General features: G+C 36.7%; 1 protein-coding gene across 1 annotated transcript; it reads right to left on the bottom strand.

Moving 5' to 3' along the window:
- Positions 1–5,535: 5,535 nt before the first annotated feature.
- Positions 5,536–6,208, bottom strand: LOC103014355 (single-stranded DNA-binding protein, mitochondrial). Its single transcript, XM_028162171.2, has one exon. It carries the CDS (start codon positions 6,086–6,088, stop codon positions 5,642–5,644), a length of 447 nt encoding a protein of 148 aa, XP_028017972.2. The 5' UTR covers positions 6,089–6,208; the 3' UTR covers positions 5,536–5,641.
- Between the last annotated feature and the right edge of the window lie 6,343 nt (positions 6,209–12,551).

Raw genomic sequence — 12,551 nt, 5'->3', positions numbered from 1 at the left:
CTTTTTAGACCTTCTCAACTATACAATAGTATGTTTGAGAATATTAAGTGCATTATCCCACAGTGATTTCTTAGGAATAGGTATAAAAAGACTTGTCTTGGAAAGAAATGTGGGTGTGTCTTTTGTTGAATGGAGTTGATTATAAACTGATATATAAAAAACCCACAATGTTTTAAAAGAAATAGCATCAGCTTGGACTGAAGGAACAGAACAATGCAAAATAGAAAGAGGTCTTTAGACCTCAAACCTAGCTGGAAACATGGGTTACCTGGCTGCAGACATAAGTTAATTTTTTTATGGAAAAGGAAGGATGGGGCTTCCCTGGTGGCGCAGTGGTTGAGAATCTGCCTGCTAATGCAGGGGACACGGGTTCGAGCCCTGGTCTGGGAAGATCCCACATGCCGCGGAGCAACTAGGCCCGTGAGCCACAACTACTGAGCCTGCGCGTCTGGAGCCTGTGCTCTGCAACAAGAGAGGCTGCGATAGTGAGAGGCCCGCGCACCGCGATGAAGAGTGGCCCCCACTTGCCACAACTAGAGAAAGCCCTCGCACAGAAACGAAGACTCAACACAGCCAAAAATAAATAAATAAATAAATAAAAATTTAAAAAAAAAAGGAAGGATGACTGAAATAGAGAACTCAAAAAACTGGAGCAAGAGCTGCAGACAGTCTTTATCTGCAGGCAGGGCTGGGCACTAATCATGGAACAGTGTGTTACTTTCCTTGGGCTACCGTAACAGAATTTCATAAACTGGGTGGCTTAAACAACAAAGATTTCTCACAGTTCTAGAGCCTGGCAAGTCAAAGATTAAGGTACAGGCAGATTGAGTTCCTGGTGAGAGGCCTCTTCCTGGCTGGCAGATGGCTGTCTTCTTGCTGTAACTTCACATGACACAGAGAAAGAGAGAGAAAATTCTATCACATCTAATCCCATGATGAGGGCTCCTGCCTCATGGCCTAATTATTTCCCAAGGGCCCCATCTCCAAATTTCATTGCTTTGGCGGTTAGGGCTTCAACATATGAATTTGGGGGCGGGGGACACAATTCAATCTTTAGTAAACTGGCAGCATATGACCAATTGATTTCAGAATTTCTGTGGACCAAAATCTGCTGTGTGCCTCCCATTCTCTTCTGTTTGAATGGTAGTATCTGCTGAAGTTATCTTATCTCTGTCCCAACATTGTATGGTGGATGTGTGAGGGGCAGATAGAGAAGAATGGCACTTGAGGAGCTGTACCTGGGATACTGTATCTGAGGAACCTTTTCTGCACCTGGAACTGGTGGAGGTGACAAGATCTTAGGCCTTGAGCAATGTCTTTGACTCCATGAATAATAGAATACAATGGAAGTGCCAGTTTCTGGCTCAGGATGTAAAAGATTGATAGCTTCCATATTCCTACTCTTAGAATGCTTGTGCTTGGAACTCTGAACTACCATGCAAGAAGGTGAACTACCTTGGCATTTAGTGCGTGGGTACCAGGGATGCTATACCTCCTGCAACAATGGGACAGTCACGCCTAACTAAAAATGTTTACACATGTCTTTCAAATGTTCTGTAAGGCATTCATATATGTAAAAAGAACATTTAAAATTTTTAAATTGTGGTTCTTAAAAGTTCGGCCTCCAGACCAACAGCACCATCATCATCTGAGAAATTGTTTTAAATGCAGATTTTGGGGCTCCTCTCCAGACCTACTGAATCAAAAACTCATGGGTGAGACCAAGAAATCCGTGATTTATTGAGCCTTCTGTTGCACATTAATGCTGAGAACCACTGATGTAAGCTTAGAGCTGAAAGTTTATAGTATACACCTAATTTCCTGAGGATGCCAATGCTGTATAAGTTGAGGGAAGATTGTCCAATACCTTGCTGAGGTCTTTATCAAGAGATGTTAACCATTTTAGAAAATCACATTGTTTATGGTGTTAGGCTGTATTATGTAACACACATATATTGGTCTCCTTTTGTATCCACCTATTTGATAGCTTGATAGACTTAAGTAACTGAATATTTTATTACAATTTCAAATATAATAGTGCCTGAACATTTACATATTTAAATATATATTGTTTTATTTTAAATTACTTTTATTTCTTCTTCAGTTTATAGTTAGGTATACATTGATTTTTTCTCTTATAAATTTATTTATTTTATTTTATTTATTTTTGGGTGCATTGGGTCTCAGTTGCTGCAAGCGGGCTTTCTCTAGTTGTGGCGAGCAGGGGCTACTCTTCGTTGCGGTGCGCGAGCTTCTCACTGCGGTGGCTTCTCTTGTTGTGGAGCACGGGCTGTAGCTGCGCAGGCTTCAGTAGTTGTGGCGCATGGGCTTAGTTGCTCCGTGGCTTGTGGGATCTTCCCAGACCAGGGCTCGAACCCATGTCCCCTGCATTGGCAGACGGGTTCTTAACCACTGCGCCACCAGGGAAGCCCTGCATTGATTTTTAAAAACTGCATGAAGTCGTGCTGTGTTATTTAATGATTTTATTTTAGGATAGTATATTATACAATTATTTGTTTAGAAGATGGTAGAGTATTAGGTATAGTGAGATTGAGAATTGCTGTTGTAGGAGATTCATGACAACCCATAAAGTTAGTGTAGGGAATATTGGAGATACCCTAGATCACCACATTGACCTCAGAATATATCTGGATCCCAGATTTCTGATGATATCCCTTGTACCAGAAGAGCTGATAGAGAAGCATTTGAATCTAGAAAAGGACATTAATACCTTACAAACTGAGCCACCACCTATAACTTAACAGGAAGAAAAAAAGGATTGTCATATTCCTTCAGATTTTTAAAACAAAAGAAACAGAACCTACAAATTAGTGGAAGCTCTCTTTTTTTTTCTGAAATCCTCTTTTCCTCTTTCTTGCTTTCTTTCTCCAGAGGAAAGTATCATAAATTAGGTGTGTAGTCAACCCAAGTGGTTATACTTTATTATATATATATATCATTCATAAACAATAGTTTCATGTGATTTTCATATTCACTTAAATAATACCATGCTCTAGATAACATTCTGCAATTTGCTCTTTCCATTCTATTATGTTATGAAGATTTACTCATGATATTTACAGATTTACTCCATTTATTCGAACATCTGTGCATTATTTCATTCTACCAATCTACCACAGTTTTTCAAATCTTCACCTTTTAAAGGATAAATATCCTTAATACACATATACACAGACACAAACACAGACACACACACACACCTTAGTAAATATGTAAAAGATGCATTTGTGTGTATATATGTGGGTGTGTCTGTGTGTTCCATTTCAGGAGTAGTCTTCTACATATTTTTGTACTTTATTAGTCTTTTCAAAGACCAGCTATTGTTTCATAATCATTATTTTTCTTTTTGTTTGGCTGCTTTTTTATATTATTAATTTCTACTCTCATCTTTATTATTATCTTTCTCCTCATTTTATTTATTCTATTTTCTTTTTCTATCTTTTTTATTTATTTAAAGTTTTACTTTTTCAAAAAGGCATTCAAGGAAATAACATTCTAGTTACCACATTAGTTCCATCACACAAGTTTCAAAATGTTATTTCTATTGTCATTCAGTTTAAATGTTTCATAATTTTTATTGTGGTTTTCTCTCCAATCCATTTTTTAGGAGTATGGATTGCATGTTGGGCAGAGAACATTAATATAATACTGATTCTTCAGGACTTGTTGAATAGAGCGTCAACCATGAATAGATTATAGGTATGTCAATGAGTTGATTTCTTCAGCTCTTGGCACAGACAGGTGGGGCTTGGAATGGACAGAGCTAGTTAGTGCAACCAAAAGCAGTCTCAAGGTAGCCCCAGAATTGAGGAGCACAGACTTTATGGTCTAGTACATGGGTAATTTCTATAACTGTTTCATAGTCACTTGATAACAACGTGTATTTTCTGTAGAAACTAAGATTAAGTTTGTTGTACAAATTCTTTCCATATTTACTATTTTTTCTAATTTATCAATTAGTTTCTCAGAGAACTGTATTAAAAGATCCCACCATTATTATGAGCCTCTCCATCTTGCTTGTACTTATGTCATTTTTTGCTTTACATATTTTAGGATGATTGTAGAAGGCTTACAAGTTAATGATTGTTTAATCTCCTTGGTGGATTGTTCCTTTTAGTTTTATGAGATGCCCCTTTGTCATTATTTAATGACTTTTATCTTAAATTCCTTTTTATTTGTTATTGATATTTCTATACCAACATTCTTTTGGTAAATATTTGTTCAGTCTATACTTTCACCCATTTGTTTTCAATTTACTTGTATATTGTTGCTTTTAATGTGTCATTTATTATCCAAGCCAGAACTTTAGAGAGTAAAAGGGATGCTATTAATAATTAAGCTAGGACAATAGGTGAGTCCAGCATGGTCCTGAGCAAACTGGGACATGTGAACTTACATATAAACAGAATATAACTGGATTTTATTTATAGTCAAATCTGATATTCTATCTTTGAGGGTAGATTTAATTCATTCACATTCTTTGTAATTACTGCCATATTTGAATAGTTATTACAATTTAATTTGTATTTTCAATATAATTTATTTAACTGTATAATTATTCTTCCTCTCTTCCATTTTTTTTTCTGATTTTACTCCTTTCTTGCTTTTTTATTTTTTTTTTATTTTATTTATTTATTTTTTTTCATTTTATGTAATCTTTACTAGTAAATTACTAGTACTCTGTCAGAATCTTATAATAAAGGTAACTGTGCGTACACAATTGTACACAGTATGTACATCAAGAGACCATGTACAAACTAAGAGGAAAATGTCATACCTGGGGCGCTAACCTAGAGAGGCAGGGACTCCCCTGAGAGCTCTGTATGAGACGAAAAGGACAGAGAATGGGGTTTAGAAAGATAGAAAATAGTGAAACCAGAGCCTATGTCATCACCTGGAGATGGACTACTTCATTCCTAGTTATACTTTAGGTCTTTACTGCTAGTAAACTCTGTTTCACAAATGCTACTAGTGAAATTGTCCAAAAACAGAAGACGTGAATAATGTAGGTTCATCTTGAAGCTATTTAGATTAGATATTAACCACTGTTCACCAAGCCCCTACAATTTAGGCTAAAGCTTAATATCCCGTTGGGATCATTCACGTGTCAACATTTATTGCCTATTCTGTGCCAAGCAATGGTTAAGACGCAGGTACATAAAGAAGGTACAGTTCTTGCCTTCTAGTCTATAAACCAAACAGATAAGGAAATCAGTATTTACAACCATGGGATAAACGTATGACGTACAGCAATGCTCAATACACACTGAGTGGCTAAATCAATACTATAATAGAAGTGTGCACAAAAAAGGGGGGCGGGGGGGCCTTCCGAAAGGACAGTTATCCCTCTGCCATAACACGGATGAACCTAACAGTTCACTATTTTGTATACTTATACACAGAAACCACCTCTTAAAGAATAAACAACTAGTGAATACCATAACATACAGGAGCTACCAAGGTTCATGACACAAAAATGGGGAGGAGAACAGCAGTCAGGAAAAATATTATCACTCATTTTACATAGAGTATTTTAATTCTTGCCCTCAGAAACTATAAAGACTATCAAGATTTGGAAACGAGACTGTACCAAACAATGGCCAAAGAAGAATCGTCCATTCTATGCCTTCTCTTTCGTCTGGTCACTCAGAAATATAATGTTATCAGCTATAATTGTTGTTGCTTGTCGTCTCACGTTATTTTTATCCATATATTCACCATAGTCTACTTTCCCTTCCACATAAATTCGAGACCCCTTTTTCACATACTGATATGCCACATCTCTCAGGCCTGGTCGGAATACTGAAATTCTGTGCCACGTTGTCTTTTGACTGACATCACCCATTTGGTGTGTTTCATTTTCCCCTGATCGCCACATCTCATTTGTTGCTAGAGAAAATATTGTGACTGGGTTTTTTCCTTCTACCTGTCTCATGACAGGGTCCTGACCTACTCGACCAAGTAACTGCACACGATTCAGAGATCTTTCGAGAACCAAACTGCCAGCTATTTCAGACTCATGTCTTACAAACTGATGAAGGACCTGCACTACAGGTCTTCGAAACATGGCTTCTATTTCCTTTTCTTACAATCTAACCTTTAACCTGTTCCGACACAGTACCGCCTCCAGGACCCACGCAGAGCCTTACGCACACCTAACGCAGGACTCGGGCCTTCCACCCCTTCTCCCTCCCTCACCTGACGCTCAGGCCGCTTTTTTATTTTGACAGAATTTCTCTCTTTTGTCTTGTTTTCTGGTTCAGAAGGTATACATTTCACCTGACTTTTAAAATAATGATTTATCTTAAATTTTAACTTGTATATTAACAGAAAGATGTTTAGTGTTGTTCGACATCTTTATGCCCCCTTCCTACAGAATACCTATATAATGCAAGGATCTTAGAAAAATTAACTCTGATTTACCCCATGTTACTGTTGTCTGGCATTTTAATTCCAACTTATTTTAACATTGCCCCTCAATTTCATCATTAACATATTTTATAGCCAATACTTATTTTTATACTTACCAACAAGCTTAAGAATGTCTTTATTTCCTGTGTTCTTTTTTTGTGGTTTCAATTTCTTTCTTGTTGAATCACCTCTTTTAGTATATCTTTTAACAAAGGCTTACCAAATCATAAACTCCTTATCTATGTATATTTGAAAATGTCTGGACTTTATTTTATAAAGTAAACACTATAATTTTTAATCTTCATTTCATAAATGAACTGAGTCACTGATTGGATAAATACATTTCTCAGACTGGAAAATTCTTAAGAGCTACCAACAGTGAATACCAGAGGTAATGGAACAATATACATTGAGGGGAAAATAACTGCTTCTCTAAAATTCTACCCTTAGCTGACATTCAGTGACACAAAATATATTGTCTAATTATCTTGTTTTCTTTGATAATGTATCTCTTCTTTTCGGTAAGTTTAAAGATTTTTATTTGATATTCTGCAGATACATTTTGGTGGGTCTGTATTTGTTTTTCTTATCCTGCTGGTAACTTGGTGGGCTCCTTTAAATTGAGATCACATTCTTCTACATGTCTGTGAACAATGAAAGCCCTTCTCTAATTCTATTTTCTCCTTCAGTAACTCCTCCTACTGGGCCACTATACTCCTCCTACTGGGCCACTGGACCTTCCCATTCCATCCTGTGTGTCTCTATATTTATCTTTGTCGATTTATATTGAATTCCAAGAGATGTCCTTGGATCAGTCTTTCAATTTATTCATTTATGTTTTCCTTGTGTCTGTTATTGTGTACTACTCACTCACTGATTGTTTTCCTTTTAATTTTATAAATATGTACAGGCAAGGGTTAACTCTTCTGGTGTGAGTTGCTCAAACCTTCCACATTCCCAAGAAAGGCCTGTTTTCAGAACTAGCTCTTGGACAGCTCCTGGAAGTTGAGCTCTTTGAGTCCTTGGAATATTCTTTTTTTTTTTTTTTTTTAGGTAAGAAGTGGATTTATTTAGAGAGACACACAATCCACAGACAGAGTGGACCGCCTCAGAAGGTGAGAAAGGCCAGAATATTCTTTCTGATAAGAGCATTTTTGTGTGCCTGAGGCCAACACAGTACCAATTTAATCAGATAGTTTATGCTAATGAATGTGATTTATGGTAAACCTGTTTTTGCTCTGTGGGGCTGGAGTCTGAGAAGCTAAGTCCTGTAGCATGCTTACTGTAGTGCTGCATGCCTACGTGACTGACTGCCAATAAAAACCCTGAACACAAGGCTCAGGTGAGCTTCCCTGGGTGACAACAGTTCACGTGTGTCATCACACATCATTGTTGGTATAATTAAGTGCATCTGTGTGACTCTGCTGGGAGAGGACACATGGAGGCTTGAGTCTAGTTTCTCCTGGACTTCACCCCCAGTGCCTTTTCCTTTAATTTGCATCCTTTTGCTGTAACAAACTGTAACTATGAATATAAAAGCTTTCTGAGTCCTGTGAATCCTCCAAGTGAAACATGGAGCCTGAGAGTGGTCTTGGGGAATCCTGACACACAAAATATACAGTTGACACTTGAACAACATGGGACTGGGGGGGATGACCCTCTGAGCAGTTGAAAATCCACATATAACTTATAATCAACCCTCTCTATCCCTAGTTCTGTATCCAGGGTTCTGCATATGTGGTACACTCACATAACTGCAGATACCATTGAAAAAAATCCTCATCTAAGCAGATTGCCCAGTTCAAATCCATCTTGTTCAAGAGTCAACTGTATTTCTCTTTCCAAATATTCCATTTTAGTAATTTTCAAATAGTCTCTTTTTTCACATTCTTCTATTAGTATGGAGGAATCTTATTGTTTTTATTCCTTTATTTTCCAGAATATTTTAAACTTACTTATTTGAAGCTTCTTTCTGATTTTTAAAAGTACTTTTTGTCTTTTGGGGGCAAAATTTCCCTCTTGTTCAGGTGCTTTGTGTCCACCTAGAGGGATGGGATAAGGAGGGTGGGAGGGAGATGCAAGAGGGAGGAGATATGGAGATATATGTATATGTATAGCTGATTCACTTTGTTATACAGCAGAAACTAACACACCATTGTGAAACAATTATACTCCAATAAAGATGTTAAAAAATAAATAAATAAAGATAAATAAATCCTTAAAAAAAAATTTCCTTCTTCTTGATCCTACTGATGCTCCCCCATGTTTGCCTAGAATGCAGGCATTTAACAGTTAGCTACATCTTCAGCTCCAGTTGATTCCATGGGTACTGGTACCTAGGTCTGTAGAAATATTTCTAAGGGGTAGATTTAAACTTATCTACATTAGATCCCCATGAGTTTCTCTGATTGTCGGCCAATTTTTATAATAAATTTTCTGCTTTGTGTGAATTAGATTTTAAACTCACATAGAGAATAAGACTGGGGTTCTGATAGCTTTTTGTTAAAATCTTTCCCCCTCTTTACTGCTCTGGGTTTCAGCAGGCGTTCTCACTGCTTTTCCAGGCTAGTGTATAACATTTAAAGTTTAACTAATCTTTGTTTCATGGGTTTAATGAAAGTTGAGAAAGGGTGTATAAAATTTTGTCACTTCCTTCTATGTTTAATCATACTGTTTTAGTGTTTAATGTACTGAAGTAACTCTGCTGTAAGCCACTTTATCCTATGTTCAGCTGTCTTGAATCATAAGGACATTTACTTGTCTGATATATTTTTTGAAACGAATGTTTATGATTCATTTCAAATTTTCCTATATTAATTGAATGGCATCTTGTTTTAGTGCCAACTTTCCTCCCTTTTTCTTTTGTGTTGAAAGCTGTTATACATACATAAGTTTCATATATATATGTGTGTGTGTATTGTTATGCATACATAGGTGCAATCTGTTGGTGTATAGAGTCAGGAGAGCCAAAGTTATCAAGAGGACACAAATATACTATTTTTTGTTGGGACCACTCCTGGAATGTCATTTTGTCTATCTTAGTTTCTTCTGAATCCAGTCCCAAATCTTATTTTCATAAGAATTCTGTATTCATAACTCAGAAATATAAAGAGAACACTGTTTACTAGCTTCCAAAGAATCTGTATGCCTAATCCCTCAAGAATGTGAATAGTTAATTATAAATATGATTGGAGATCAGAAGTATGTATGTGATAGAGCTATTTAAAAAGGGAAAGAATATTAAAGAAAAGAATGAAGAAATTGATGAAATGTTAATAAATTCTTTACATCAGTTACCATGGAGGATGGTGGGTCGGCAGAAATCCAGTAGATTTCCTGGGAAAGGATATCAGAAGTTCTTACACAGCAAGTGAGCAAGATTAAAAAGGAAGTCATGTCTGAACATTGCAAAAACTGTAAGGAATGGCATGGTTTCAGAGCTTTAATTGAAGTGATTAACTATATAGGCAAATCTTTAGAGATAAATCTGTAATTTCATGAAAAAGAAAAATATAGCTCAAAAGGATAAATGTTTATTTTTGCTTAGATTTCAAGAGGCATCACTACTATTTAGTTTCAAATTTAGTATGGGGAACAGGTATGTTTTAGAGTGTTTTTCTATAAACACACCACTCTTCCAGTTCTTGTAGCCTTTTTATGGGTGATAGCAGTTGTCTTATTACCTCTTAAGCATGTGAAAATAAAGGAAAGAGATGTTAATAAGACTTGTCAACTTTAGGACATTCACCTGATGTGTTTATTTTCTACCTGAAAGAGTAGATGTAATTCCAAGTTTGTAGATGTGTGTATGTGAAAGAAAACTTAAAAAAACCCATAACTCATATCTCGCATAGTTTATAAAATGCTATTCTTAACATTTTAATATGCCCAGTGGTTTTCCTAACCAGGTAATGAATGTGGTGTGAAATTAGTAAGGACTATTAGAGACAAGGAAGATGATAACCTTGAAAAACAGAAATAAAAATTTACACATGTATATTACAGAAAAAAAATGCATAGCCTTCTTTCACTGGATATTTTCCCATGTTGACCAACATCTGGATTTTGTTCCTATCTGTCCTACCTTTTTCATGTAAGCAGATTTCCAGTGCTTACCCTCTCGTATTCTGCCATTTACCTGATTCCTTCAAGTGTCCCTTACTAATTTATTAGGTAACTCCAGGAAGATCTCATCTTCTTCTTGTTTGTATCTTTCTCAATTTACACTTTGTGTTTTATGTTTACTCACATACCCAGATTCTGTAGTAGCCTCCCTGATTTCAGTCATTTCCCTTCTTCTTAAGCCCACTTCATCTACTCTCTGGCAGAAATTCCTTGAAATAAAATTGAATTAGAAAACCATAATTCATAAGGCCAGACACTATAAAACTCTTAGAAGAAAACATAGGCAGAACACTCTATGACATAAATTACAGCAAGATCCTTTTTGACCCACCTCCTAGAGAAATGGAAATAAAAACAAAAATAAACAAATGGGACCTAATGCAACTTAAAAGCTTTTGCACAGCAAAGGAAACCATAAACAAGATGAAAAGACTACCCTCAGAATGGGAGAAAATATTTACAAATGAAGCAACTGATAAAGGATTACTCTCCAAAATATACAAGCAGCTCATGCAGTTCAATATCAAAAAAACAAACAACCCAATCCAAAAATGGGCAGAAGACCTAAATAGACATTTCTCCAAAGAAGATATACAGATTGCCAACAAACACTTGAAAGCATGCTCAACATCACTAATCATTAGAGAAATGCAAATCAAAACTACCATGAGGTATCACCTCACACTGGTCAGAATGGCCATCATCAAAATATCTACAAACAATAAATGCTGGAGAGGGTGTGGAGAAAAGGGAACCCTCCTGCACTGTTGGTGGGAATGTAAATTGATACAACCACGATGGAGAACAGTATGGAGGTTCGTTAAAAAACTAAAAATAGAACCACCATATGACTCAGCAATCCCACTACTGGGTATATACCCTGAGAAAACCATAATTCTAAAAGAGTCATGTACCACAATGTTCATTGCAGCTCTATTTACAGTAGCCAGGATATGGAAGCAACCTAAGTGTCCATCGACAGATGAATGGATAAAGAAGATGTGGCACATATATACAATGGAATATTACTCAGCCATAGAAAGAAACGAAATTGAGTTATTTGTAGTGAGGTGGATGGACCTAGAGTCTGTCATACAGAGTGCAGTAAGTCAGAAAGAGAAAAACAAATACTGTATGCTAACACATATATATGGAATCTTAAAAAAAAAATAGTTCTGAAGAACCTAGGGGTAGGACAGGAATAAAGCTGCGGGTGTAGAGAATGGACTTGAGGACACGGGGTGGGGGGAAGGGTAAGCTGAGATGAAGTGAGAGAGTGGCATTGACATATATACACTACCAAATGTAAAATAGATAGCTAGTGGGAAGCAGCCGCATAGCACAGGGAGATCAGCTCAGCGCTTTGTGACCCCCTAGAGGGGTGGGATAGGGAGGGTGGGAGGGAGACGCAAGAGGGAGGGGATATGGGGATATGTGTATATGTATAGCTGATTCACTTTGTTATATACAGCAGCAACTAACACAACAATGTAAAGCAATTATACTTCAATAAAGATGTTGAAAAACAAAAAAAGAAAGAAAACAATAATTCAAAAAGACGCATGTACCCCAATGTTCATTGCAGCACTGTTTACAATAGCCAGGACATGGAAGCAACCTAAATGTCCATCGACAGATGAATGGATAAAGAAGATGTGGTACATATATACAATGGAATATTACTCAGCCATAAAAAAAAATTAGGTCATTTGTAGAGATGTGGATGGACCTAGAGTCTATCATACAGAGTGAAGTAAGTCAGAAAAAACCCCCCAAATATCATATATTAGTGCATATATGTGGAATCTAGAAAAATGGTACAGATGAACCTATTTGCAGGGCAGGAATAGAAAGGCAGATGTAGAGAATAGACATGGACATGGTGGGGAAGAGGAGGGTGGGATGAATTGGGAGATTAGGTTTGACATAAATACACCCATGTGTAAAATAGATAGCTAGTGGGAACCTGCTGTAAAGGAGCTCAGCTCGGTGCT

The sequence above is a fragment of the Balaenoptera acutorostrata genome, chromosome 2 (assembly GCF_949987535.1).
Source record: "Balaenoptera acutorostrata chromosome 2, mBalAcu1.1, whole genome shotgun sequence".
In the NCBI taxonomy this organism is placed as follows: domain Eukaryota; kingdom Metazoa; phylum Chordata; class Mammalia; order Artiodactyla; family Balaenopteridae; genus Balaenoptera; species Balaenoptera acutorostrata.
Note: the sequence above shows the minus strand (reverse complement) of the source record. Positions and strands in the feature narration are given on the sequence as shown.